Below are 27,393 nucleotides of genomic sequence, written 5' to 3'. Positions count from 1 at the left end.
TACTAATTTTTTCCACTGAAATCAAACATACAGAAAACCATCAAAAGTAAAAATCATCCTTATAATCCAGAATAAATAGCACTATTCATATTTTCATAGACATTCTTCCAGACTTCCCTCTAGGCACATGTACACACAAGCCAAATTTAACATAAACAGGATTATATTGTATGTTCTTTCAAAACAAATTTTCTCTTTCAACAACAGGTGAGGGCAGTCTGGCATATGGCTGCAAAATAGCCAAAACATCAAGTTTTCATCAGAATAGTGAGAAACACTAGCCCTGGTGTGCAGGAAGCCCTCTGGCTACTCCCTACCCCATTCTCCTTTCTTCCCAGGATGACAGCATTGTAAGATGCTGCATGGCTACTACAGACCATATTCTCGGCTGGGTACAGTGGCTCACACCTGTAATCCCAGCATTTTGGGAGGCCGAAGCAGATGAATCATGAAGTCAAAACATTGAGACCACCCTGGCCAACACGGTGAAATCCTGGATCTACTAAAAATACAAAAATTGGCCAGGCGCGGTGGCTCAAGCCTGTAATCCCAGCACTTTGGGAGGCCGAGGCGGGTGGATCACGAGGTCAAGAGATCAAGACCATCCTGGTGAACAAGGTGAAACCCCGTCTCTACTAAAAATACAAAAAGTTAGCTGGGCATGGTGGCGCGTGCCTGTAATCCCACCTACTCAGGAGGCTGAGGCAGGAGAATTGCCTGAACCTAGGAGGTGGAGGTTGCGGTAAGCCGAGATCGTGCCATTGCACTCCAGCCTGGGTAACAAGAGCGAAACTCCATCTCAAAAAAAAAAAAAAAAAATTAGCTGGGTGTGGTGGCACGTGCCTGTAGTCCCAGCTTAGACAGAAGAATTTCTTGAACCAGGGAGGCGGAGGTTGTAGTGAGCCAAGACTGCATCACTGCACTTCGGCCTGGACGACAGAGCGAGACTCTGTCTCTCAAAAAAAAAAAAAAAGAAAGAAAAGACCATATTTCCAGCCAGCATACTGTTGCATGCTCGTAGTCCCAGCTAGTTGGGAGGCTGAGGGAGGACTGCTTGAGCCCAGGAGGTCAAGGCTGTAGTGTGTAATGATGGTGCCTGTGAGCAGCCTGCATTCCAGCCTGTGTGACATGGTAAAGCCTCATCTCCAAAGAAAAAACAACAAAAATGCTTAAAGACCATATTCTCCAGCGTAACTGAAGCTAGCCAACACGAGAGCTGAAGTATGTCATATCCAAATCATGTCCTTAACACTCACTCCTTCTTTTCCCATACTGGCTGGAAGGTAGTTGTGGTAGTGAGGCATCTCAGACCATGCAGACAAGAGTGATATCACAAAGATAGCAGAATGGAGTTAGCTAATACTTGGACCTTGACAACTTCACAGAACAGGACTTTTACACGAGAAAGAAATTTCTCTTTTGGTTCAGCCATTGTTGATTTCGATGTCCTACTACAAAGTAGCCAAATACAGTAACTAAAATGAAGTATCAAAAAGGGATTCACAAACTGTGTAGCTCTGAGCACTACTACTTCTTATAAATATTTGAGAAAAAATATACACTCCACATAGGAGTGTCAGAGAAAGGCACCATTATCTTTGAGATTGTAACATGACAGTAGTCCAGCATGCAAGGTCTGTATGTATCCTCTGCCACTCAGCACTAACCTGCTAGTGAAAAGGAGGCAGCAGAGGCATGGTATCTTCTGTAAAAGGTTTTATATACTTCAGTATGATGCTGTTACTCTATACCACATAATGGTTAAGAGCACAGGCTTTGGAGTCAGAACAACTTTAGTCTAAACATCAGCTATCTTAGTAGTTATAAGAACTTGTGCAAGTTCTCAACTATAAACTGTGATAGCTCGGAATTTTAAATAAGATATAATCTAAAAAATGTTCGGTATTGTGTTTAGAATGTGGCAAACAATAAATACATGCTCTTAATACTTTATGCTAATTAAATAACAACTTTGAGAAGACTATTACTGATAAACCAACTCAAACACGAAGACAGATACCTCATTTTAAAAACAACTCTTTCTTTTCGACCATGGCTAATTTACAGGGCTCTACTAATTCAGGATGGTGACACTGCACTCTCTGGCTCTGCTCGTTGAGGTGAGAAATTTGCCTTCCGTTCAACTTAGAGTTTGGTAGCTACCCACTGTACTATCAGCAATTATGAATGAATCTAAATCTTTAGTTAACTCACTGTATTAGCATTCGCAAGCTGCTGTAACAAATTACTACAAACTTAGGGGCTTAAAACAAAACGCATTTATTATATTCATTCTAGACGTCAGAAGTCCAAAATAGGTCTCACTGGTCTAAAATCAAGGTATTAGCAGGGCTGCATGCCCTATGGAGGTTCTAGCAGAGAGAATCTAGTGAAAAAGGTTTCCTTGCCTTTTTCAGCTTCTAGAGCTCACCTGCATTCCTTGGCTTGTAGTCTCCTTCCTCCATCTTCAAAGCCAGCAGTATAGCATCTTCAAATCTCTCTCTGACTGAATTTGTCTCCCTCTTCCCCATTTAAGAACCCACATGTATAATCCAGGATAACCCCTCCAATTCAAGATCAGCTGATTAGCAAACTTAATTCCCCTCTGCCACGTAACACAACATATTCACAGGTTCCAGGGATTAGAATGTGGAAGTATTTGGGGACCAGTTTTCTGCCTAACACACTCATGTATGTTTTCAGAACAAATAACTTCAATTGCCAGAGGTTTTTTTTTTTTTTTTTTTTTTCCCTGCGACAGTTTCACTCTTGTTGTAGAGGCTGGAGTGCAATGGCGCAATCTTGGCTGACTGCAACTTCTGCCTCTCGGGTTCAAATGATTCTCCTATCTCAGCCTTCTGAGTAGCTGGGACTGCACGTGCATGCCACATGCCCAGCTAATTTTGTATTTTTAATAGAGATGGAGTTTATCCACGTTAATCAGGCTGGTCTCAAACTCCTGATCTCAGGTGATTCGTCTGCCTTGGTCTCCCCAAGTGCTGGGATTATAGGCATTAGCCACTGCACCCAGCCAACTGCCAGAATTTTGAACAGAATAGTGATTATATTTTGACAGCAAGAGAGGAAGGATGTTCCAGTTAGTGGTGCAAGATATGAAAGGCATGTGCAAGATGCCTCTCAATGTAATTTGAAAAACGGATCCCTTTTAACTATCACTATGAAAACTTCAATATTGTCTTAAAATCTATTCATTTTATTTATTTATTTATTTTTTTGAGATGGAATTTTATTCTTGTTGGCTAGGCTGGAGCGCAATGGTGTGATCTCAGCTCACTGCAGCCTCTGCCTCCCAGGCTCAAGCAATTGTCCTGCCTCAGCCTCCCAAGTAGCTGGGATTACAGGCGCCCGCCACCATACCCATCCAATTTTTGTATTTTTAGTAGAGATGAGGTTTCCCCACGTTGGCCAGGCTGGTCTCTAACTCCTGACCTCAAGTGACTCGCCAGCCTCAGCCTCCCAAAATGCTGTAATTACAAGGTGAGTCATGGTCCACAGCCATAGGAATTATTAATTTTTATGCTGCCTATGTGAACCGAGTGTTAAAAAACAAAATGAAACAAAAAAATTAAATAATTAAAAAAATATGCTTCACTGTCGGCTAGGCACGGTCGGTCATGTCTGCAATCCCAGCACTTTGAGAGGCCAAGGCAGGTGGATTACCTGAGGTCAGGAGTTCAAGATCAGCCCAGCCAACATGGCAAAACCCCATCTCTACTAAAAGAACAAAAAAAATTAGCTGGGCATGGTGGTTTGTGTCTGTAATCCAAGCTACTCAGGAGGCTGAGGCAGGAGAATTGCTTGAACCCAGAAGGTGAGGTTGCAGTGAGCCAAGATTGTGCCACTGTACTCCAGCCTAGGCAACAGAGTGGGACTCTGTGTCAAAAGAGAAAAAAAAAAGCACTCTCAACAAATTAGAGAAAGAACAAACTAAACTTAAAGCTAGCAGTAGATAATAAATAGAATGGAGGCCCAGGTGGCTCATGCCTATAATCCCAGCACTTTGGGAGGCTAAGGAGGACAGATCACTTGAGGCCAAGAGTTTAGACCAGCCTGGGCAACAAAATGAAACCCTGTCTCTACTAAAACACAAAAACTAGCCAGGCATGGTGGTGCATGCCTGTAATCTCAGCTACCTGGGAAGCTGAAGCATTAGAATCACTTGAACCTTGAAGGTCGAAGTTGCAATAAGTTGTGATTGCACCACTGCACTCCAGCCTGGGCAACACAGCGAGACACTGTCTCAAATAAATAAATAGATAGAATGCAGATAAATGAAATTAGAGAACAGAAAAATAATTTTAAAAAATAAACAACGATCAATACAATTGGTAAGACCTTAGCTAGATTAAGAAAGAAAAAGAGGCTGGGTGTGGTGGCTCACGCCTATAATCCTAGCACTTTGGGAGGCCAAGGTAGGTAGATCACTTGCACCCAGGAGTTTGAGACCAGCCTGGACAACATAGGGAGACCCTGTCTCTACAAAAAAAATAGTAATAATACACATACACACACACACACACATATATACACACACACACATACACATATATATCTCCTTACCTAGCATTATATACATTTAAAAAAATATATGTACATAGTGTTAGGTAAGGATTCAACATACATATTTTCATATGTATAAATAAAAGATACATATGCAACATATTTTTTATGTGTTTTATATATACATAGGCCAGGTGTGTGGCATGCAGGTGACAGGACTGCTTGAGTCCGGGAGGTTGAGGCTGCATTGAGCTGTGACTGGCAGGGCACTCCAGCCTGGGTGCTAAAGCAAAATCCTGTCTCAAAAAAAGAAAGAGGAGGGAGGGAGGGAAGAAAGAAAGGAGAAGAGAGATGCAAATAACTAAAATCATAAAGAGGAGACATTACAACCAATGCCACGGAAATAAAAAGGATTATGAGAGCGCTCTAGGAAAATATGTATGCCGATAAATTAGAAGAAATGGATAATTTCCTAGAAACACACAACATACTAAAGAAATACAAAGCCTGGGCTGGGTGCAATTGCTCACACCTATAATCACAGTATTTGGGGAGGGCGAGGCAGCTGAATCATGAGGTCAGGAATTCAAGACCAGCCTGGCCAAGATGGTGAAACTCCATCTCTATTAAAAGTAGAAAAATGGCCGGGCGCGGTGGCTCAAGCCTGTAATCCCAGCACTTTGGGAGGCCGAGGCAGGTGGATCATGAGGTCAAGAGATCGAGACCATCCTGGTCAACATGGTGAAACCCCGTCTCTACTAAAAAGTACAAAAAATTAGCTGGGCATGGTGGCACGTGCCTGTAATCCCAGCTACTAAGGAGGCTGAGACAGGAGAATTGCCTGAACCCGGGAGGTGGAGGTTGCGGTGAGCCAAGATCGCGCCATTGCACTCCAGCCTGGGTAACGAGCGAAACTCTGCCTCAAAGAAAAAAAAAAAAAGAGTAGAAAAATTAGCTGGACGTCGTGGTGGGCACCTATAATCCCAGCTACTTGGGACGCTGAGGCAGGAGAATTGCTTGAACCCAGGAGGTAGAGGTTGCAGTGAGCTGAGATCACGCCACTGCACTCCAGCCTGAGCAACAGAGCAAGACTCTGTCTCAGGGAAAAAAAAAAAAAAAAAAAAGGCCTGAGTAAACCGGTAACTAGTAAGGAAACTGAATCAGTAATTAAAAAAAAAAAAAAGTCTCTCACAAAGAAAAGCCCTAGACTGATAGCTTCACTGATGAATTCTACTAAACATTTCAAGAACTAATACCAATCCTTAGGAAACATTTCCAAAAAATTGAAGAATAGAGATCACGTCCTACCTTATTCTATGAAGCTAGCATTACCCCAATACCACAGGCAGACAAAGACACAACAACAAAACCACAGATCAGTATCCGTTATTGAGATGTGGGTTACCTTTGCGGAAGTTTGACCTGCAGACTCTGACTTAACCAATAAATGAATGCACTCTTAAACCATTACAGCGTTTTAAGTGGACTAGGGATGGCCATTGGCTGCTTTTAGAGGGCGAAATGTAACCAATTGACCTAGACTCCCTGTTTATCTACATATTTATTCCCTAGACATTACAAAAGAGGTTCTAAGTTAACACACTTGTGGATAATTAACATATTTAAAAGAGTGGTTATATGACTGGTAAAAGCTTTAGATTCTCAGGCCCAGAGTAAATGCTGTTAACATGTAATTTCCCTTTGATCCTCCCCTCCCACCCCAATAAAGCACAAAACTAACATGAGTAAACAGAGTGGAGACAAATGGGTGTGGGGTAAACAGACTTAACTGGGAAGGCCTTTGATTATTTTTATCTCTTCCTAACTTAGTAGACTGGCCTTTGGCCTGCCCCAGTAAAACCTTTAGGCCTTCCAAAAGGTTTGAGACTATAATCTGCAACTTTCCCTAAATATTTTCCATAATATTTTGCCAAGTGAATAGCAATACCTTCTGAGCACTGATGCAAAATTTCTCAGTAAAGTATTAGCAAACTGAATTCAGCAGCATATTAAAAGAATTATATACCATAACCAAGTGGGATTTATTCCACAGTGAACATGGTGTTGAATAGAAGTGGTGAAAGTGGGCATCACTGCTTTGTTTGTGATCTCAGAGGAAAAGCTTTAAGTCTTCTGTTACTGAATATGCTGTTTGCAGTAATCAAAATAGTATGCTGCTAGCATAAACAGAGAGACCAATGGAATACAATGGAGCCTAGAAATAACCCTCACATACATGGTCAAATGAATTTTGACAAAGGTGCCAAAACCATTCAATGAGCAAAGCACAGTGTTTTCAACAAATGATGCTGGGAAAACTGGATATACATATATAAAGAATAAAGTTGGATCCTTACCTAAACACTACATATAAAAATTAATTCAAAATGGATCAAAGGCCTAAATATAAGAGCTAAAACTATAAAACTCTTAAGAGGAAAACTGATATTGTCTGGCTGTGTGTCCCCCCATCCAAATCTCAACTTGAATTGTATCTCCCAGAATTTCCACATGTTGTGGGAGAGACCCAGGAGGAGGTAACTGAATCATAGGGTTGGTCTTTCCCTTGCTATTCATGTGATAGTGATTAAGTCTCACAAGATCTGATGGGTTTACCAGAAGTTTCCACTTTTGCTTCTTGCTCATTTTTCTCTTGCCACTGTAAGAAGTGCCTTTTGCCTCCCACCATGATTCTGAGGCTTCCCCAGGCATATGGAACCTCAATTAAACCTCTATCTTCCCCATTTCAGGTATGTCTTTATTAGCAGCATGAAAACCAACTAAAACAGTAAATTGGTACCAGTAGAGTGGGGTGCTGCTGAAAAGATACTTGAAAATGTGGAAGCGACTTTGGAACTGGGTAACAGAGAATTAAACAGTTTGGAGGGCTCAGAAAAGTACAGGAAAATGTGGGACCATTTGGAACCTCCTAGAGATTTGACTGGCTTTGACCAAAAGCCTGACAGCAATATGGACAATAAGGTCCAGGCTCAGGTGGTCTCAGATGTAAATGAGGAAGCTGTTGGAAACTGGAGTAGAGGTGACTCTTGTTACATTTTAGCAAAGAGACTGGGGGCATTTTGCCCCTGCTCTAGACATCTGTGGAACTTTGAGCTCGAGAAAGATGATTTAGGGTATCTGGAAGAAGATATTTCTAAGCAGCAAAGCATTCAAGAGGTGACTTGCGTACTGTTAAAAGCACTCAGTTTTATAAGGGAAGCAGAGCATAGAAGTTTGGAAAATTTGCAGCCTAGTTCTGTCCTTCTAAGGTAACCCTAACTAATACAAAAACATAAGGGAAAGCTTCATGATACTGGATTTGGCATTAATTTCTTAGATATGACACCAAAGGCACAGGCAACAAAAGAAAAAGACAAAGTAGGCCGGGCGCGGTGGCTCAAGCCTGTAATCCCAGCACTTTGGGAGGCCGGGGTGGGTGGATCACAAGGTCCAGAGATCGAGACCAACCTGGTCAACATGGTGAAACCCCGTCTCTACTAAAAATACAAAAAAAAAAAAAAAAATAGCTGGGCATGGTGGTGCGTGCCTATAATCCCAGCTACTGAGGAAGCTGAGGCAGGAGAATTGCCTGAACCCAGGAGGCGGAGGTTGCGGTGAGCTGAGATCGTGCCATTGCACTCCAGCCTGGGTAACAAGAGCAAAACTCCGTCTCAAAAAAAAAGTAAACTTCATGAAAATTAAAATCTTTTGTGGATCTAAGGACACCATACAGAATGAAAAAGCAACCTACAGAATGACAGAAAATATTTACAAATCCTCTATCGATAAGAAATAACCAGAATGTACAGAGAACTCCTGAAACTCAACAAAGAAAAACACCCCAATTTAAAAATGGGCAAAAGATGTGAATAGACATTTCTCCAAAGAAGATGTGCAAACGGCGCCAGGTATAGTGGTTCACGCCTGTAATCTGAGCAGTTTGGGAGGCCAAGGCGGGCAGATCACCTGAGGTCAGCAGTTCCGAGACCAGCCTGGCCAACATGGTGAAACCTTGTCTCTACTAAAAATAAAAAAGTAGGCTGGGCATGGTGGCCCACACTTGTATTCCCAGCACTTTTGAGAATCGAGGCAGGTGGATCATGAGGTCAGGCATTCGAGACCAGCCTGACCAACATAGTGAAACCCCATCTCTACTGAAAATACAAAAAATTAACCAGGTGTGGTAGCATGTGCCTGTAGTCCCAGCTACTTGGGAGGCTAAGGCAGGAGAATCACTTGAACCTGGGAGGCAGAAGTTGCAGTGAGCCGATATCACACCACTGCAATCCAGCCTGGGCAACAGAGTGAGACTCTTGTCTCAAAAAAAAAGATGTGCAAACGGCTCATAAGTGCATGAAAAAATGCTCAATATCACTAATACTAGGAAAACGCAAATCAAAACCAATGATCCACCAACTCCTATTAAGATGACTAGTGTTAAAAAAAAAATGTGGAGGCCGGGCGCGGTGGCTCAAGCCTGTAATCCCAGCACTTTGGGAGGCCAAGGCGGGTGGATCACGAGGTCAAGAGATCGAGACCATCCTGGTTGACATAGTGAAACCCCGTCTCTACTAAAAATACAAAAAATTAGCTGTACATGGTGGTGCGTGCCTGTAATCCCAGCTACTCAGGAGGCTGAGGCAGGAAAATTGCCTGAACCCAGGAGGCGGAGGTTGCGGTGAGCCGAGACCATGCCATTGTACTCCAGCCTGGGTAACATGAGCAAAACTCCGTCTCAAAATAAAATAAAATAAAATAAATTTTTAAAAAATGTGGAGAAAGTGGAACCTTTGTGCACTGTTAGTGGGAATATAAAATGGTACAGTTGCTATTGAACACAATATGGCAGTTCCTCAAAAAAATTACAAACAGGCCTAGAGTGGTGATTCACATCTGTAATCCCCAGCACTTTGGGAAGCTAAGGTGGGCAGATCACCTGAGGTCAGGAGTTCAAGACCAGCACGGCCAACATGGCAAAACCCTGTCTCCACTAAAAATACAAAAGTTAGCCAGGCATGGTGGCATGTGTCTGTAATCCCAGCTACTGTGGAGGCTGGAACATGAGAACTGCTTGAACCTGGGAGGCAGAGGTTGCAGTGAGCCAGGATCATGCCACTGCACTCCAGCCTGGGCAACAGAGTGAGACTCTATCTCAAAAAACAAACAAACAAACAAATAAAAAACTACAAATGCAACTACCATATTATCTAGCAATCTCACTTCTGAGTATACATCCAAAAGAATTGAAAGTAGAATCTCAAAGATATATCTGCACACCTATGCTCACTGTAGCATTATTCACATGTTGGTCAGGCTGCTCATGAATTCCTGGCCTCAGGTGATCTGCCCACCTAGGCCTCCCAAAGTGCTAGGATTACAGCATAAGCCACCATGCCAGGTTAGTACTCTTTTTTAATATTTATTTTTAGACAAGGTCTTGCTCAATCACCCAGGCTGGAGTGCAGTGACACTCATGGCTCAATGTAGCCTCAAATTCCCAGGCTCAAACAATGCTCCCACCCCACCTCCCTAGTAGCTGGGACTACAGGTAATCACACTTGGCTAATTTTTAAAAAATTTTTTTGTAGAGATGAGTCTCACTGTGTTGCCCAGGCTGGTCTCAAATTCTTGGCCCCAAGAGATCTTTCTGCATAGGTAATTTTTTTTTTTTTTTTTTTTTTTTTAAGACATAGGCTCGCTCTGTCACCCAGGCTAGAGTACAGTGGCACAATCTCAGCTCACTGCAACCTCCACCTCCTGGGTTTAAGCAATTCTCTGCCTCAGCCTCCCAAGTAGCTGGGATTACAGGCACATGCTACCACAACCAGCTAATTTTTTTTTTTTTTTTTTAAAGAAGAAACAAGGTTTCACCATTTTGGCCAGGGTGGTCTTGAACTCCCGACTCTGTGATCCACCCACCTCAGCCTCCCAAAGTGCTGGGATTACAGGTGTGAGCCACCACGCCTAGCCTTGTTTTTATTTTTAAGAGACAGGGTCTCATTAGGTTGCCCAAGCTGGTCTCAAACACCTTGGCTCAAGCAATTCTCTTGCCTCAGTCTCCCAAGTAGCTGAGATTACATGTGCATGCTCCTGTGCCTGGCTCAAAAAATCAAGTAGCTGGGATTACAGGTGAATGTTACTGTGCCTGGCCCAAACAGATTTTTAGTTAAAAAAAAAAAAAAGCTTCACTACAGCTTGATTACTAAAGACAAAAATTGGACCCCAGTATCATTTAAGCCATTCCTCCCAATAAAAAAAAAAAATCAATTTCCAAACACTTTAAACATGGACTCTGGACCAAATGCCCCGCACTCTACTTATGGGCTTCCAACTCACCTTCGCTTTGGTGCCCTAATGAAGAGCTCACAGAGAAGTCTGCCCTGTTCATCCTTATAGTCTCGGATGGTGTTATAAAGTTCATGGCACACGGCAATCTACACATTAGCAAAGGAGAAAAATCATCAAAAAAGTGAACAGAAAGCCAGTGTAGGAATAAAAATTATTTTCTAGGCAAGTAGATAAGAAAAATGATGACTCTCAATATTACCAAACAGGCTAAAATATGCTGACAGTATGTCTCCTTTTTTTTTTTTGAGATGGAGTCTCGCTCGGTCACCCAGGCTAGAGTGCAGTGGCACAATCTCGGCTCACTGCAACCCAAGCCTCCCAAGTTCAAGTGATTCTCTTGCCTCAGCCTTCCGAGTGGCTGGGATTACAAGCACGCGCCACCACACTCAGCTAATTTTTGTGTTTTTAGGAGATGGGGTTTCACTATGTTGGTCAGGCTGGTCTGGAACTCCTGACCCCGTGATCTACCCACCTCTGCCTCCCAACGTGCTGGGATTACAGCCATGAGCCACCATGCCTGGCAAGTATGTCTCCTTCCAAACGATCAAGTTGACTAACTTTTTGGTATCTTCCATCACATTTATGCTCCTGGTGATTTTGTCTTTTAAACTAAATCAGTTCATTACTCTCTTGCTTAAAGCCATCCAACAGAAGGGTTTCTCAGTACATACAGAATAAAACTCTAAACTCCTAATACTGCTTGTGTGAGCCCTACATACTCTGAATGGGTGGAGCTTGCCAATTTCCTTCTCCTTCCTGACCATCTACTACTCTGTAACCATGACACACTAAACCCATCCCTGACCCAGGCCCTCAGCACTGGTCCTCTGTCTGGAACTCTCTTCCAGGGGATTCACACCACAGCAGCCCAAATCACCCAAAATTTTCTTCTTAGCACTTATTACTAGCTGAGGGTACATTATTCTTTATTTGTTTACTTGTTTACACTCTACTTCCCCCACTAGAATCTAAGTTCCATGTGAAAAATGGGCTTGTTTCCCACACGGCTAAATCCCAATCATGAGAACAGTACTTCCACATGATAGGCACATAGTTATTTGCTAAATGAATATATGATGTAACACACTGAAATTATTCATAAGACTATACTATTACTCTAAGACTTAGCTGAATACATACCGTTCATAAGACTATCAATCCAGAGAATCTTAAAAAAAAGTGGAGATGCCTTGCACTGTAACCATTTTACCATTAAAGGGAAGATAGGGTAATCGTGGGAAAAGCAGGCAGAAACCAGGTGAACCAAGTTACTCACAGGATCTACAGTTGGAAGATTGGAAAGTCTCCTTCTTTTCCTGCTTGGGCCTGGTGTGGACACAGAATGGTGCCCATCATCAAAGTCCCCGCTGACACTGCTGGAAGGGGAGGTAGCTCTTCTTCTCTTGGAACCCATGGAATCCAACTTCTTCTAAAAGAAATAATTAGCCATGTTCTTACATTTAAATAGACTCTGTCACCAAGCCCTCAGCTGGTCACCTGCCATCAAAATCCTGGCTCATTTAGGAGGACATTTTAACATGTTATAGTTTAACTAGCTATAAGTTGTTTTTTTTTTTTTTTTTTTTTTTTTTTTTTTTTTTTTTTTTTTTTTTTAAGTCCTGGACTTCCTTGTTGCAGTGTTTCACTTACCAGAGTGCTATACCTTCCATTTTGATGGGACAGATTCAACAAAAGTATATTCATTTGTGTATCACCAATCTGAGTGACTCAACAACTTCTGGTTCCAAATTTGCCCTAGACTGGAGTTTCCCAACCTACACGTAATAGTACATTAGTGTGCTGAAGGCATTAATCCTTTAGCCCCTAGATGGTCAGGCAGGCCTGAGGTACAGAGGCCCCAATATATCCACCTCTGGAGCCAGCACCCATCTGCTTTGCCATGTGCCTTACAATTATGATCATTTGCTAGGTGGGCCACCACATGGAAAAGAGTAGGAAGCAGAGCCTAGGACAAATGAGTAATGCAAAAAGGTGAGGGGACAGTGGACAATTAACCTTCTAGTATTTTAGATGTACTCGAAAAATAATATCCTGAAAATGAATGTCCTCCATTCATTAAGGCAGGATCCACAAAACATATCCCTGGAAAACACTTAACGTGACTTGTTATATGTAGACAGAAGTACAGAAAAACTGTCCTTTGAAACTCTTCTGTTAATCCAACCTAATCTCCTTTTCAGTGATATGACGTACTCTATTGCCCGTAAATTTTGAAATCATAGCTTTAAATTTTAGTAGATCCTCTCAAGAGCACCTCATACATGAGCTTTTAGGTCACAAATAAATATCTGCTCTCGTTTGAGGCTGGCTAAGAAACTAATCTTAAGACCACTTTACGAACACATGCATTTAACTGTAACACAAGAAATGCAACCACTGAAATTGTCTGCTACAGATGGACAGTATATATTCATGAAAGTCCTGCAATGCTTATATTGTAACACAATCTTAACAATATTATCAAACAGTATATTGTGATTTCAAAGGCCTTTTTCTAAAGCTAAAAGATCCCAGTTTCACTCACTGACACTGAAGGTATTGATCCTTCAGTCCCTGAGATAGTTGGGCAGATCTGGGGTTCAGAGGCTCCAAGGTATATCACTTCTGGAGTCAGTGCAGCATCTGATTTTCCATGTGCCTTAAAATTATGAGGTACCTCATGCAACTAGATTACCTCATAATTGTAAGGCACAAGGAAACACTGAATTTCAGGACACTATGATACCAGGAGATTAGAATGATTAGAACAGGAGAGCACTAGCTGCCAGTGGTATGGAGAGAAAAGTTGGGGATTTCCAGAAAACAGAAAGAAGGAGCAAAACAAACACATTTGAAAATCCTGGTGAGCAATTAAGAAAAAAGAAAAGTCTCATCTCTTTCTCCAAACTAAAGACCACATAGTGTTTGAAACAAAATCTACCATGATGATGTTCCTTACTCTAGGCTTCAGTTTGTTATATGGTATTATTAGTTTGAAGTGGCTAAAAGTGGTTAAAACCATCAAAATGCTTAGCCAAAACTTAGCCAAGTTTTGCTGATTTTTGTTCTTTTTATATAAAAGGCTGATAAACTGGGCTCAGTTTGTTAAGATAAAGAAATTAAGGACCAATCCCTTTTAAACAGGCTATGACAAAGACACAAGTGAATTTGAGGGAACCTTTATGGAAGGGGTAACAAAAATTTAAGAAAGGTGGAAGGAAAAAGGCAAGGAAGGACAGATAAGGGAAAGGGTGTAGATAATCAGTAATTTACCAGCTTTACCAGAGCACAACCAGCGCCTCGAAAAGCCAGTCTCCTCATTATGTCTGAAGGCCAAGTGAAGCCAGTGGGAGAAGGAAGGGCTTTAGAAGTACTGATTCAGTGTTAGTATATTCAAAACTGAAAAAGAGAAGAAGGCAGAGAAGGGGGAAATAGAAAAGGGTCAGAAGGAGTAAAAACGAGTACGAATAGACAGAAAACATTCAAATAGAACTGCTAAAGGAAGATACAGAGAATGGAGAAAACAGGCATATCAGCTCTCTTGTAACTTGCAAAGGCTCAGGCATTAACAGTACCTGACAGTTCTTCCATTTTAAAACCAAATGCTTTCATATGTTTAAAGATGTCTCATGGAGGTTCCCCTTTACTCACATTAGGAATGACTGTCAATTCCAGGAATGAAGCATGCCTGCCCAACTGCCCCCTAGTCAATAAGAGCAGAGTTCAATCACAGAGCTGGAATGGAGAGTGAATACATGTGGGAGGCTCACATGTGACACCAACTGTTGGCAAGCTGGAACAAACCAAGAACGGCTCATGTGAGCAAAAGGTCTAGAAAACACCCACCCCCACAAAAAAATTCAGAGAAAGAACATTTATTTCCAAAGTCCTAGCTGCATTGGAGATACCATATAAAAATTTGACAAGGTTAAAAAAAAAAAAAAAGCCAACCATTTTGTCAGGAGTTCAAAATTACTTTTATAAACAATTCACTGAAAATCAAATGACAAAAAAACATAAATTACCACCATATGTATGTAGTTTAGATGATACGATATCCCAAAATCCTTCAATCATTAATTTACTCTGGTAGACAAGAAAAAGATTCAACTTAAGGATAATTTTTAAGTACTTTTTTAACCAAGGAACGTTTTAAAATGTATTTTGGAAGTATGGCAAGACAGGCAATGTTATGAAGTAGGAGCAACCACGGGACCTTTGCACATATGACCAGAATAGGAGTCCCAAGTCTTCCACCTCTGATTATCAGCTTGATGTTGCCTGAGTGACAGCCTCTCAGATCTGTTTCTTCATCTTTAAAATGAGAACTTAATGCCAGGCACGGTGGCTCATGCCTGTAATCCCAGCACTCTGGGAGGTCAAGGCCAGTGTATCACTTTGAGGCCAAGAGTCTGAGACCAGTCTAGCCAATGTGGTAAAACCCTATCTCTACTGAAAAAAAGAAAAAAAAGAAAAAAGAAAAACCAAAAAATAAGTGCTGGGAGGCTGAGACAGATGGATTACCTGAGGTCAGGGGTTCAAGACCAGCTTGGCCAACATGGTGAAACCCTGTCTCTACAAAAAAAAAAAAAAAAATTAGCTGGGTGAGGTGGTACATGCCTGTAAACCTAGCTACTCAGGACGCTGAGGCACAAGAATCGCTTGAACCCAGGAGGCGGAGGTTGCAGTGAGCCGAGATCACACCACCACAGTCCAGTCTGGGTGACAGAGCGAGAGCCTGATTCAAACAAAAAGAACATAAAGTGTTCCTATATCTGTCAGATTGTTGGAACAGTGAAGTGATGTCCATGAAATCACTTCTGCATGTTCCCCAGGCACAGGAACAGTATCCTACTCATTTTTATAGCCCTGTCTTATAGAATAGTATTTAGTATAGGTTAGGTGCTCAATTTATCTTTTAATAAATGTGTTAAAAGTACGCTCAGAACCAGGCACAGTGGCTCATGCCTGTAATCCCAGCAATTTAGGCCGAGGCTGGCAGATTACCTGAGGTCAGGAGTGCGATACCAGCCTGACCAACACCGTGAGACCCCATCTCTACTAAAAATACAAAAAATTAGCCAGGCGAGGTGGTGCATGCCCATAATCCCAAATACTTGAGAGCCTGAGGTGCAAGAATTGTTTGAACCCAGGAAGCAGAGGTTGCAGTGAGCAAGGATCACACCACTGCACTCCAACCTGAGGGACAGAGTGAAACTCTGTCTCAAAAAAAAACAAAAAACAAAAAACAAAAAAAACCTGCCCTTAGGTGGGACTTTTGAAAAAAGAAGTTTATTTGTATAGTTTAAAAGGCCTGAGTCAGGCACAGGGGTTCATATCTGTAATCCCAGCACTTGGGAAGGCTGAAGCAGGAGGATCACTTAAGGCAGAGTTCAAGACCAGATTGGACAATATAGACTGACCTTGTCTCTACAAAAATAAAAATTAGCTTGGTGTGGTACCGCACATCTGTAATCCTAGCTACTTGGGATGCCATGGTGGGAGGGCTGCTTGAGCCTAGGAGTATATTAAGGCTTGAGCCATGATCACTTTACTTGCATTCTAGCCTGAATAACAAAGTGAGACCCTGCCTAAAAAAAAAAAAATTAAAAAAAAAAATAAAAAAATAAAAAAATAAAGCACTGTTAAGTATCCCTTCAGCAATTTTATTTGTTTTTCCATGAAGAGGAAAGACAGATTCCAGAGTTCAATTCCAAGTTTTAAAACAGCCTTGATTATAGTTACAAGTTCAAAAATCTGACAATCAATACTGTAATTGATAGTGGACAGTTAAGAATACTTAGTAATATGCAACTGGGAGAATACTGACAGTAGAGACAAATGCTGTATTTTGACAGTTTATGAACTTTTAGCCCTTTCATATATTTCTAGTGATATTTAGCACTACAATACATGCTTAAAACAAAATCTTGGAAAACAGGACTCAAAGGAAAAAAAAAACACACCTATAAACCTGCTTCAGAGAAAAAAACCATCCTTAGCGTTGTCATTCACAATTTTTGGTATTTATCTATGCCTTAGTTACCTGTTATTATTTTACCAAAATGTTAACAAACCAAGTGTATTATTCTACAGCCTGTGTTTTAACTTAATGAAGATTCTCCCAAGTCAACATTCTTCCTAATCACGTTTGATAGCTTGATACTAATCTATTATACAGCTATATCACAATTTACTTATCTTGGGAATTTTGGTAGGATATTAACATTTGAGGTGTTTTGTACATTCCCAAAGCCAAAGAAAGCGGTCAAGCCCCTTCCATTCATCCACACACAAACTCTTTATTGTTTTAATCTGAAACACCTCTTCAAAACATATTTTTCCAATCTTCCATTTTGGAGCTCAAAATTAAATATGGGCAACCTGTAAGTAATAAAGCAAAAATTACGCTACTCTTTCACGTGCACGAGTCCATCTGCACTTTTTGAGGAAAAGTACATAGCCAAATGGGAGAAAAAAAAATACCTGAAATTATTTGTCGATAGTCCTAGTGTGTGGGAAAATGAGTTAAAATGTTTTACTCCAACACACGCTTCTATAATTGTAAGAATTTCTATATCCACCATACCGTGTACTTATTTTTCAGAATTTTTTCTATATTTTCGCATGCAACTTTCTGCCCCTTTAAATTAAAACTTCTCCCTTATTATAACAAAACTGTGCTTCCCCAAACCAAGAAATACACAGTTCCCAAAATCCCGGATTCTTTGCGTTGTTGAGATGAGAAGCTGAAATATCTGGCCTCTACTATAAATACAAGTCCCATTGATCAAAATACTCGGAAAAAAATAAAGAAAGAAATCACTAAGAATTTGTGTCGAACCGTCAAGAAACAACAATAACAAAAAAGGAGGCCCTGAGTAACCGAGGAAATGAAGGACTTTCCCGACCTGTCACTGGTATTGGGGGCTGTGGGAAACGTTGACAGCTTTGAAGCTGCCCCACGACGAGCGGGAAAGAGTGGCGCGGGGAGTTTCCGGGCCGTAGTACGCCTTTGTCCCTGCCGGCAGGTGCGACAGGGTTACCGGGCCTGTCCCGAGGCCCGCCGCCGCGCCCCGCCCAACCCCGCGCGCCCCGCCCGACCGGCGCGTCTCCCCACGGCCGGGGCGGGGCCTCCGCCGCGGCTCCCGCCCGCCCGGGCCCACACAAAGGCCCAGCAGCTGGTCGAGGGGGAGCGGCCCCACCCGCCCTGGGCCCGGTCTTACCCAGCCGCTCCGCCGCCTGCAGCCCCGGCCGCGGTCACTGACCGCCGCGCCCCGCCCCGTGGCCGCCACGGCTGCTGCTATAGCTCCTCCGGCCACGGCCGCTGCCGTCGCTCCGGCACCCGCCGCCCTCACCTCCCTTACCCCTCCCGGTGTCGCTGCAAAACCAGCCCCGCCGCCGCCAAGCGATTCCTGCTCCGCGCGACACTGCGTGCGCGCGCACCCAGAGAGGCGGTGACGCACTTTACGGCTGTAACGTGTGTACGTGACGCTCGTCGTTGGCCTCAGTTCACACGTGGCGCCAGCGGAGGCAAGTCGTCTTCCTTGTGTTACTTTCTACAACCAACATGAAGCGGCCTAGTAAGTGGGATCGGAAGGCGGGCTTGGAGGGACCCATGTCTGGTAGTTGCTGCAGCCACCACGACATTCTTCTACGGCTTGGTTTCTGCGGGCATGGAGGTGGGAGCCTGCGCGTAGGCCTTGGCCCCGTTTTCTCGTAGAACCGAGTTGGAAGGCTCTACGCCGATCCTGTTAATCGCGCGGGCTCATTCTGCCGAAGGAAGCCTGGCGGAGGGTGGGCAAGACTAGGCTAGATTTTCAGAAGGAAGCAGCGTCTAAGCTAGGTTTCAGGCCCAGTGTTTTCCCTTCCCTGGTCACGTGCATACTGGCCCAGGTGAGAGCTGAGAATCGCCTCCCAGACTCACAGTTCCTTTCTTGGATTCGTGCTGTTTGACACGAGGTGGCTGTCATATTGGGTCTTATACGCTGCTGTGTATGATTCCATTCTAATATTGTAAGACTAGGTGCAGAGAACTAGGACTCCATTCTGGATCGACTGAATCAGATTCTCTGGGATTTGAGAGTGGGCATGTATGTCTGTATTAGGCATTTCGCATTAGTCTTAACGTTAGCTTTTGCAGCCAATAACATTTAAAAAGGATATAACTCCGTAGTGCGTTCACCCAGAACTAATCATTTGCATTAACACATTTGTAATGTGATTTTTTTTTTTCGTAGAGTTGAAGAAAGCAAGTAAACGCATGACCTGCCATAAGCGGTATAAAATCCAAAAAAAGGTAAGTGTAGTTGGGAGAGCTATACCAAACACATTGCTGAACTGATTTTGCCCTATTCATTTGCAAAGGGAAAGTCTGCGTTAACATGATTTGGTTTCAGGAAATGGCATTGGATAGACTGATCATGGTAGCTCTTAAGCATCAAAAGTGTAGCTGTGACAAAGTGCAGTGATTTGGTGATGAGTCTGTAAACTTGTTCAACATGTTAATTTCTGCATAGAGAGCCTTCTAATGACATTTTCTTGCTGTTTTATACTTCCGTATGCATTACTCTGTAAGATTCCAATTAAAGCCCCATTTTCCTAGGCTGTTTTATAGGCTTAACTAAATTCCAGCTAGATTGGTTTCTCACTTGAATTCTGCTTAAGTATAAAGATATTTTTGTAAGCAGACAAAATCTCTTTATTATAATAGGTTCGAGAACATCATCGAAAATTAAGGAAGGAGGCTAAAAAGCGGGGTCACAAGAAGCCTAGGAAAGACCCAGGAGTTCCAAACAGTGCTCCCTTTAAGGAGGCTCTTCTTAGGGAAGCTGAGCTAAGGAAACAGCGGGTAAGTTATGTTAGTCAGAACTTTAAATGAGTGGGGTAGTGTGTTATGTGTGATGTTTTTCAGAGTAAGGTAACAACACTAGTCACTGATTCACCTATGTCTCTTATGACTCCAACACAGCTTGAAGAACTACAACAGCAGCAGAAACTTGACAGGCAGAAGGAACTAGAAAAGAAAAGAAAACTTGAAACAAATCCTGATGTTAAGCCATCAAATGTGGAACCTTTGGAAAAGGTATACTGATTAGGTCTTTAGGAATGAGAGATGAGGGGTTTTGATTTTGTTTTTGTTGCTTGGGCCTGACTGTAGTCGCACAATGACAGCTCACTGCAACCTTGACCACCCAGGCTCAAGCAGTCTTACCACCTCAGTTTCCGAGTAGCTGAGACTACAGGAGCACACAGTCGCACCTGGCTAATTTTTTTTAGTAGACACAGGCTTTCACCGTATTGCCCAGTCTGGTATCAAACTCTTGAGCTCAGGTTATCCACACATTTCTGCCTCCCAAAGTTTCTGATATTACAGGGATGGGCTGTTGTGCTTGGCCAAGAGATGAGTTCTCATGAAATAAAAGCGCATCCACAGGTTGCTGAGCTTCTTGGAAGGAAGACAACTGAGTTCAGACTTTGTTTTATATATTTAACAACTGCAAGTGCTGCTTCTCAGCTGTAGAAAAATGGAGATACATGTTACAACTGCTGTACTTCTAATTTTGTGTCCTTTCCCCCCTTTTATCCTCTAGGAGTTGGGGCTTTGCAAAACTGAGAACAAAGCCAAGTCAGGCAAACAGAATTCAAAGAAGTTGTATTGTCAAGAACTTAAAAAGGTATCTTAGCCTAGGTCAGTGTCTGACAGTGCTAATGAGGTTAAAAAGACTGAAGTCATTTTTTTTTTTTTAACCTTTTAAGATCAAGGGTATGTGTGCAGGCGGGTTTGTTATATGGATAAACTTGTGTCATGGGGGTTTGTTGTACAGATTACTTCATCACGCAGCTATTAAGCCTAGTACCCATTAGTTACCTTTCCTGATCTCTCCCTCCTCCCACAAATCATGTCATGACTCCACTCTAGCTTGTCCTGTTTAATACCTTTCCTGCTATGTTTAACTGACAGAAATAGTTTCTAAATATTTGCACAATACCGGTTCTGCTTGTAAGCGTGATTTACAAAAGTGGTACTTTGAGTTAAAAAAAAATGTTGGCATAGTATTGAGATTGAGAAAAGTACATTGGAATAAGAGGTGTCAGGTTAAGGGTCTCTAAAGTACTCTATTGAAACCTAAGTGAAAGAAGGCAAGAAGGTGGTGTCTCCTTGTTGTAGTTGCTCTCCAGCACTCCCATTCCCAACATCCATTTTCCCAAGCTCACTCCCCTGTGGACAGAACCTGACTGCCACTCAGCAGCTATTGGCAAGGCCAAAAGGGCCTATCAAACTACATAATTCACTATGGGAGGATTTGGATAGTTAGAGATATTTTCATTTTTGAAATCCATCTTGATCAGAGGCTGCTGAGCAAGCCTCTGTTTTACTTTCCTGTGTGAGAAATGATGAGGGTCAACATTCTTCATACCAAAGTGAAGACATGAGATCCAACTCTGAGCTCACACTGTTGTCAAATGGACAATGCCAGTACACTCTTGTTGAAGGTATTACCAGAGCAAGGGATGTAGTTCTAGTCATTTTTTCCTTGATAGGTGATTGAAGCCTCAGATGTTGTCCTAGAGGTGTTGGATGCCAGAGATCCTCTTGGCTGCAGATGTCCTCAGGTAGAAGAGGCCATTGTCCAGAGTGGACAGAAAAAGCTCGTACTTATATTAAATAAATCAGGTGAGTAAAGAGCGTACCCTTTGTCTTCCACGTACATTGGTGAGGTATGAGGAAAACATCTGAACAGTCTGATTGTCGCTGAAGACTGATAAGATCCAACTCTGACCTCAGCAGAGACAGAGTACGTGCACTTTGTTTGCCAGAGACAGTGCTGGACAGTGGGGAGGAAGTGATTTTTACAACCGACTCAACTGGTTTCTACTGTTCTTTTGCCATTCAGTATTTATCATCTTTTAAAATAAGAGTGTAGGCCGGGCGCGGTGGCTCAAGCCTGTAATCCCAGCACTTTGGGAGGCCGAGGCGGGTGGATCACCAGGTCAAGAGATCAAGACCGTCCTGGTCAATATGGTGAAACCCCATCTCTACTAAAAATACAAAAAAAAAAAAAGTAGCTGGGCATGGTGGCACATGCCTGTAATCCGAACTACTCAGGAGGCTGAGGCAGGAGAATTGCCTGAACCCAGGAGGTGGAGGTTGCGGTGAGCCGAGATCACGCCATTGCGATCCAGCCTGGGTAACAAGAGCGAAACTCTGTCTCAAAAAAAAAAAAAATAAGTGTATGCTTCACTACCCAGCTTATTGTGTAGTATATTTCATCTAGGATGTGATGACAGTATGCCAAATTCCCCACACCTACACAATGTCGAGTAGTTCAGTAGTGAGATAAATTGGAATATATGTGACAAAATATTTAAATGAACTGCATAATTATGCATCTGAGTTTGAGAAGCAGGAACAGGAAAACTCAAAACAGAATTACAAAGCAGAAAATGAGAATGAGATCTAAAATTATTGTTGGGGTTAAGGACAGTTGGCTGCTTGGGAGGCCAAAGCGGGTGGATCACTTGCAGCCAGGTCGAGAAAAGCCTGACCAACATGGCGAAACCCCATCTCTACTAAAATACAGAAATACGGGCATGGTGGCAGGCACCTGTAGTCCCAGCTACTGGGGAGGCTGAGGCAGGAAAATTGCTTGAACCCAGGAGGCAGAGGTTGCAGTGAGCTGAGATTGCGCCACTGCACTCCAGCCTGGGCAAAGAGCGAGACTCCATCTCAAAAAATAATAAATGAGTAAAAGAAACAGTTGGCTGCTAGCTAAAGGTAAATTCTGGAAACATAGCTCTAGGGTTATTAGGGTTGTAATCCAGATGTTAAGTCTCCTGAAAGAGTAAGTAATTAAAGGGGAATTGAAATAGAGAAGTGTAGATGCTGAGCTCTGTAAAGATACAGGCAGCATGGTAGGGGAGCTTACCCTCTTTGATTTTCTAGTTAAATCCTTTTGAAAAGATGGGAAAATGTAAACCAGAGTAAAATCTTTAGTTCCCAGATTTTGCAAATGCATCTCAACAAAATAGCCAAATTGGAGCACATGTCTGATTTCTACTTCCTATCAGATCTGGTACCAAAGGAGAATTTGGAGAGCTGGCTAAATTATTTGAAGAAAGAATTGCCAACAGTAGTGTTCAGAGCCTCAACAAAACTGAAGGATAAAGGGAAGATAACCAAGGTACCTTTTATTAGTAGTAAGAAATGCGGTTCTTTCAGACTGAGTGGTTGAAAAATGATGAGTATACAAAATCTTGATTTAAATAAGTGAAAAATTACAAGATCCAACTCTGATTTCAGCCAGAGATCATCTGAAAGGCAATGTAGTTACTTTAAGAGCTGGGCTCTGGAGCCTGATTGCTTGGGGTGTGTTGAAATAATTTATCAGGTAAGTTATCGGAATAATTAAACTAATTATTTTGAATTTTAGCGTGTGAAGGCAAAGAAGACTGCTGCTCCATTCAGAAGTGAAGTCTGCTTTGGGAAAGAGGGCCTTTGGAAACTTCTTGGAGATTTTCAGGAGACTTGTGGCAAACCCATTCAGGTTGGAGTAATTGGTGAGTTTCAGGTCATCACTTTTTGCTTTCTAAGTGTTGAGATACTTAAGAATTTTTCCCTGTTAAAGCAGCAGTGTATGGAGTTGTTAAGTAAAAGGCTCGCTCACATACCAGCTTCTTGCCTATACCTTACTGAAAACACATAACCAAACACAATTTAAAGAACAAAACTTAAACAACTGCTGCCAGATTCAGGTTTTTTGTTGGGACTGATCACTATAGGAAATTAAGTTTCTAAAAGCTCTGGGTTTATTTGAATTGATAGTATTTTCCTGCCTTTTCATTACTTATACAAGAAATGAAGAAACTAAAATTGGTTATAGTATTGAAGATGCTGATATCCAACTCTGATCTCACCCTAAACTTTAGGGAATTGGAAAATTAAGCAGTGAAAATTTCATAAATGCCAATATATAATGCTTTTTATATCTGGATTTCCCATTTATTTGTAGGTTTCCCAAATGTGGGGAAAAGCAGCCTTATCAATAGCTTAAAACAAGAACAGATGTGTAATGTTGGCGTATCTATGGGGCTTACAAGGTAAACTGAGCTATCCATAATTGTAATATTTTATTATAATGACATACTGTTTTATTTTGGTTATCTCAAGGAAGGTGATGTGTTTCGAGCTGGAGTCTCGCTGTGTCACCCACGCTGGAGTGCAGTGGCACGATGGCTCACTGCAACCTCTGCCTCCCAAGTAGCTGGGATTACAGGCACGTGCCACCACATTTGGCTAATTTTTTTCTATTTTTAGTAGATGGGGTTTCACTGTATTGGCCAGGCTGGTTTCGAACTCCTGACCTTGTGATCTGCCTGCCTTGGCCTTCCAGAGTGCTGGGGTTACAGGCATGAGCCACTATTCCCGGCGTTTTTTTTTTCTTTTTTAAAGCTTTTGGTGAAAGAAGAGATTTAAGCCAGTGCTAGGCTTGGGGAAAAATTGGAGTGGACGGCTGCCCGTGATTTAGTCTGAAAGACAAATGAAGCAAATAGATGGAGAGAGAGGAAAGCTGCCTCAGAGAAAGTGATGTTTGAACCTGGCCTTGAGAAATTAATAGAAATTTGCCAGATAGAAGGCTGCCACTGCACCTTCACTATATTGGCCAGGCTAGTCTCAAACTCCTGGCCATTAGTGATCCTCCTGCTTAGGCCTCCCAAAGTGTTGGGATTACACTTGTGTTGGGTAGCATAAGCCACTGTGCCTGGCCAACTTTTAGATTTTTTTTTTTCTTTTTTTTTTTTTTTCTGAGATGGGGCCTCTCTCTGTTGCCCAGGCTGGAGTGCAGCAGTGCTATCTCGGTTCACTGTAACCTCTACCCCAGCCTTCCAAGTAGCTGGATTATAGGCACCTGCCACCATGCCCGGCGAATTTTTGTATTTTTAGTAGAAACAGGGATTCACCATCTTAGCCAGGTGGGTCTTGAACTCCTGACCTTGTGATCTGCCCACCTTGGCCTCCCATAGTGCTGGGATTACAGGCGTGAGCCACTGCACCGGGCCAGAAGGTGTCATATTTATAACAAAAGAAACAGCATGTGTTTAGGTTGATGTAACTATATAAGCTATTATAACATGCAGTGTTTCTCTTTAGAATGGTCAGGTGTGCTGTTACAGTTTTAAATAAATGTGAAGCAAATGATGATAAACTGGATCTGACTGACTGTGCTGAGTCTGTTCAATCCAACCCTGAGCTTCATGTTCTGTCTCTTGCCCTCCAAATAAACCAGTGCCCCCATCAATTCCATCTCTCTTCTTTCAGAAGCATGCAGGTTGTCCCCTTGGACAAACAGATCACTATCATAGATAGTCCAAGCTTCATCGTATCCCCTCTTAACTCCTCCTCTGCACTTGCTCTGCGAAGTCCAGCAAGTATTATAGTAGTAAAACCAATGGAGGCTGCCAGTGCCATCCTTTCCCAGGCTGATGCTCGACAGGTAAATGGATCCCTTCTCATGAGCTCCTTGGAGCCATTTTCTTCCATCATAAGCATTTTGAGTAGAAAAACTTTGAAGTTTTTTAAAGTACTGGCATGATGTCAGATGGACTTTTTTTTCTTAAGGTAGTATTGAAATATACCATCCCAGGCTACAGAAATTCTCTGGAATTCTTTACTATGCTTGCTCAGAGAAGAGGTATGCATCAAAAAGGTGGAATCCCAAACGTTGAAGGTGCCGCCAAGCTGCTGTGGTCTGAGTGGACAGGGTAAGCTTTCTCTTCTGTTGTAATTTTGGTGACTTCTGGAATAAACCTCCTTTTGACACATCTTATTTTTAATATCAGTGCCTCATTAGCTTACTATTGCCATCCTCCTACATCTTGGACTCCTCCTCCATATTTTAATGAGAGTATTATGGTACACATGAAAAGTGGCTTCAATCTGGAAGAACTGGAAAAGAACAATGCACAGAGCATAAAAGGTGAGAATTGTGTCACTGCTGTCTTCATCAGCTGATAGGCCAATAAAGAAAGGTCTTGGCCGGGCGCGGTGGCTCAAGCCTATAATCCCAGCACTTTGGGAGGCCGAGGCGGGTGGATCACTAGGTCAAGAGATCGAGACCATCCTGGTCAACATGGTGAAACCCCGCCTCTACTAAAAATACAAAACATTAGCTGGGCGTGGTGGCGCGTGCCTGTAATCCCAGCTACTCAGGAGGCTGAGGCAGGAGAATTGCCTGAACCCAGGAGGCGGAGGTTGCGGTGAGCCGAGATCACGCCATTGCACTCCAGCCTGGGTAACCAAAGTGAAACTCCGTCTCAAAAAAAAAAAAAAAAGAAAAAAAGAAAGGTCTTAACTGTTTACATGGATTTTGTTTCTTTCCCAGCCATCAAGGGCCCTCATTTGGCCAATAGCATCCTTTTCCAGTCTTCTGGTCTAACAAATGGAGTAATAGAAGAAAAGGACATACATGAAGAATTGCCAAAATGGAAAGAGGAGAAGAAGGATGACAAAGACCATGACCAGGAAATTGTTGAAGTCGATGTAAGTCTATCCTCCATAAGTTGTTTAAAACTTAAGTTTTGTAGCATTATAACACATAATGTGAAGGAGCTGAAGGTAGGAAATATTTGAGGCTTGTGATCTGTTAGCCTTAATATTGCACATCCTGTCATAGGTACCTCCATTGACTTAATTTTTTCAGGTACATAATTATTTAGATTAAATGAGCAAACAAGGGCTACTAATCCAGCACCATTTTTCTTTGTCACACAGGAAAAGAACTCAGACATGTTCGCTGCAGAAGAGACAGGGGAGGTACTGCCTGAAGAGTCTACAGCAGGTAAGGCAGGCAGAGGAGTTCTTCTAACAAAGCAGCATAATGTAGAATCCCTTTTACTTTTTGAAAATAAAATCTTTTTATTTTCCTGCAATATAGGTGGACAGTCTACAAGGCATTTTATCTTGGATAAAATGATTGAAGAGGATGATGCTTATGACTTCAGTACAGATTATGTGTAACAGAACCGTGTCTTTTTTTTTTTTTTTTTTTTTTGAGATGGAGTTTCACTTTGGAGTGCAATGGCACAATCTCAGCTCACCGTAACCTCCGCTTCCCAGGTTCAAGTGATTCTCCTGCCACAGCCTCCTGAGTAGCTGGGATTACAGGCATGTGCCACCACGCCAGGCTAATTTTGTATTTTTAATAGGGATGGGATTTATCCATGTTGGTCAGGCTGGTTTTAAACTCCCAACCTCAGGTGATCCACCTGCCTCAGCCTCCCAAAGTGCTGGGATTACAAGTGTGAGCCACCACGCCTGGCCCAGAACCATTTCTCTTTATAAGAAGCTTTTTTTAAAACATTCTAAGGAGACTGCTAAACTGTCCTGTGTATAATGTGTTGTGGCATAGATGAGCTGTGTAAATTTTGTGAATATGTATTAAATTGGAATCCCTAAATTTTGTAAAAAGACAATTCTTATTGTGAGTGGAAGTAGTTACCCAGAAATAAAAAAAAAAAAGATAC

The 27,393-nt window shown here is 42.3% G+C and overlaps 2 protein-coding genes and 3 non-coding genes across 54 annotated transcripts in view; 4 read left to right on the top strand and 1 right to left on the bottom strand.

Annotated features, from left to right (window-relative positions):
* The window catches only part of PBRM1 (polybromo 1), a 152,928-nt gene extending 134,750 nt beyond the window's left edge, over positions 1 to 18,178 (bottom strand). For 7 of the 50 annotated variants that reach the window (XM_039477143.2, XM_074403723.1, XM_074403715.1 and 4 more), the window contains exons 1-3: positions 18,096 to 18,136; positions 12,146 to 12,298; positions 10,858 to 10,955 (exon numbers count right to left, since the gene is read on the bottom strand). In XM_039477143.2, the coding sequence (XP_039333077.1) occupies positions 10,858 to 10,955; positions 12,146 to 12,283 (236 nt within the window). In that variant the 5' untranslated portion in view covers positions 12,284 to 12,298; positions 18,096 to 18,136. Of the gene's footprint in view, positions 1 to 10,857; positions 10,956 to 12,145; positions 12,299 to 14,142; positions 14,269 to 14,520; positions 17,945 to 18,095 lie in introns of those variants that run through there. The other 43 variants (XM_074403718.1, XM_074403730.1, XM_074403705.1 and 40 more) reach the window with 20 other exon arrangements.
* A 174-nt stretch (positions 18,179 to 18,352) lies between these two features.
* On the top strand, positions 18,353 to 27,392 carry GNL3 (G protein nucleolar 3). Its single transcript, XM_003936579.4, has 15 exons — positions 18,353 to 18,452; positions 19,110 to 19,168; positions 19,583 to 19,720; positions 19,841 to 19,954; positions 20,463 to 20,546; positions 21,415 to 21,547; positions 22,942 to 23,054; positions 23,304 to 23,430; positions 23,883 to 23,970; positions 25,190 to 25,364; positions 25,490 to 25,632; positions 25,711 to 25,847; positions 26,253 to 26,410; positions 26,642 to 26,708; positions 26,805 to 27,392. Exons 1-15 carry the CDS (start codon positions 18,440 to 18,442, stop codon positions 26,885 to 26,887), a joined length of 1,632 nt encoding a protein of 543 aa, XP_003936628.3. The 5' UTR covers positions 18,353 to 18,439; the 3' UTR covers positions 26,888 to 27,392.
* On the top strand, positions 21,589 to 21,665 carry LOC120367265 (small nucleolar RNA SNORD19). Its single transcript, XR_005581683.1, has one exon. It is a non-coding gene; the product is annotated as a small nucleolar RNA SNORD19 (small nucleolar RNA).
* Positions 23,096 to 23,179, top strand: LOC120367272 (small nucleolar RNA SNORD19B). Its single transcript, XR_005581688.1, has one exon. It is a non-coding gene; the product is annotated as a small nucleolar RNA SNORD19B (small nucleolar RNA).
* Positions 25,054 to 25,130, top strand: LOC120367266 (small nucleolar RNA SNORD69). Its single transcript, XR_005581684.1, has one exon. It is a non-coding gene; the product is annotated as a small nucleolar RNA SNORD69 (small nucleolar RNA).
* Position 27,393: the final 1 nt, after the last annotated feature.

This window comes from Saimiri boliviensis, chromosome 8 (genome assembly GCF_048565385.1).
Source record: "Saimiri boliviensis isolate mSaiBol1 chromosome 8, mSaiBol1.pri, whole genome shotgun sequence".
In the NCBI taxonomy this organism is placed as follows: domain Eukaryota; kingdom Metazoa; phylum Chordata; class Mammalia; order Primates; family Cebidae; genus Saimiri; species Saimiri boliviensis.
This window is presented reverse-complemented; position numbering and strand designations above follow the sequence as displayed.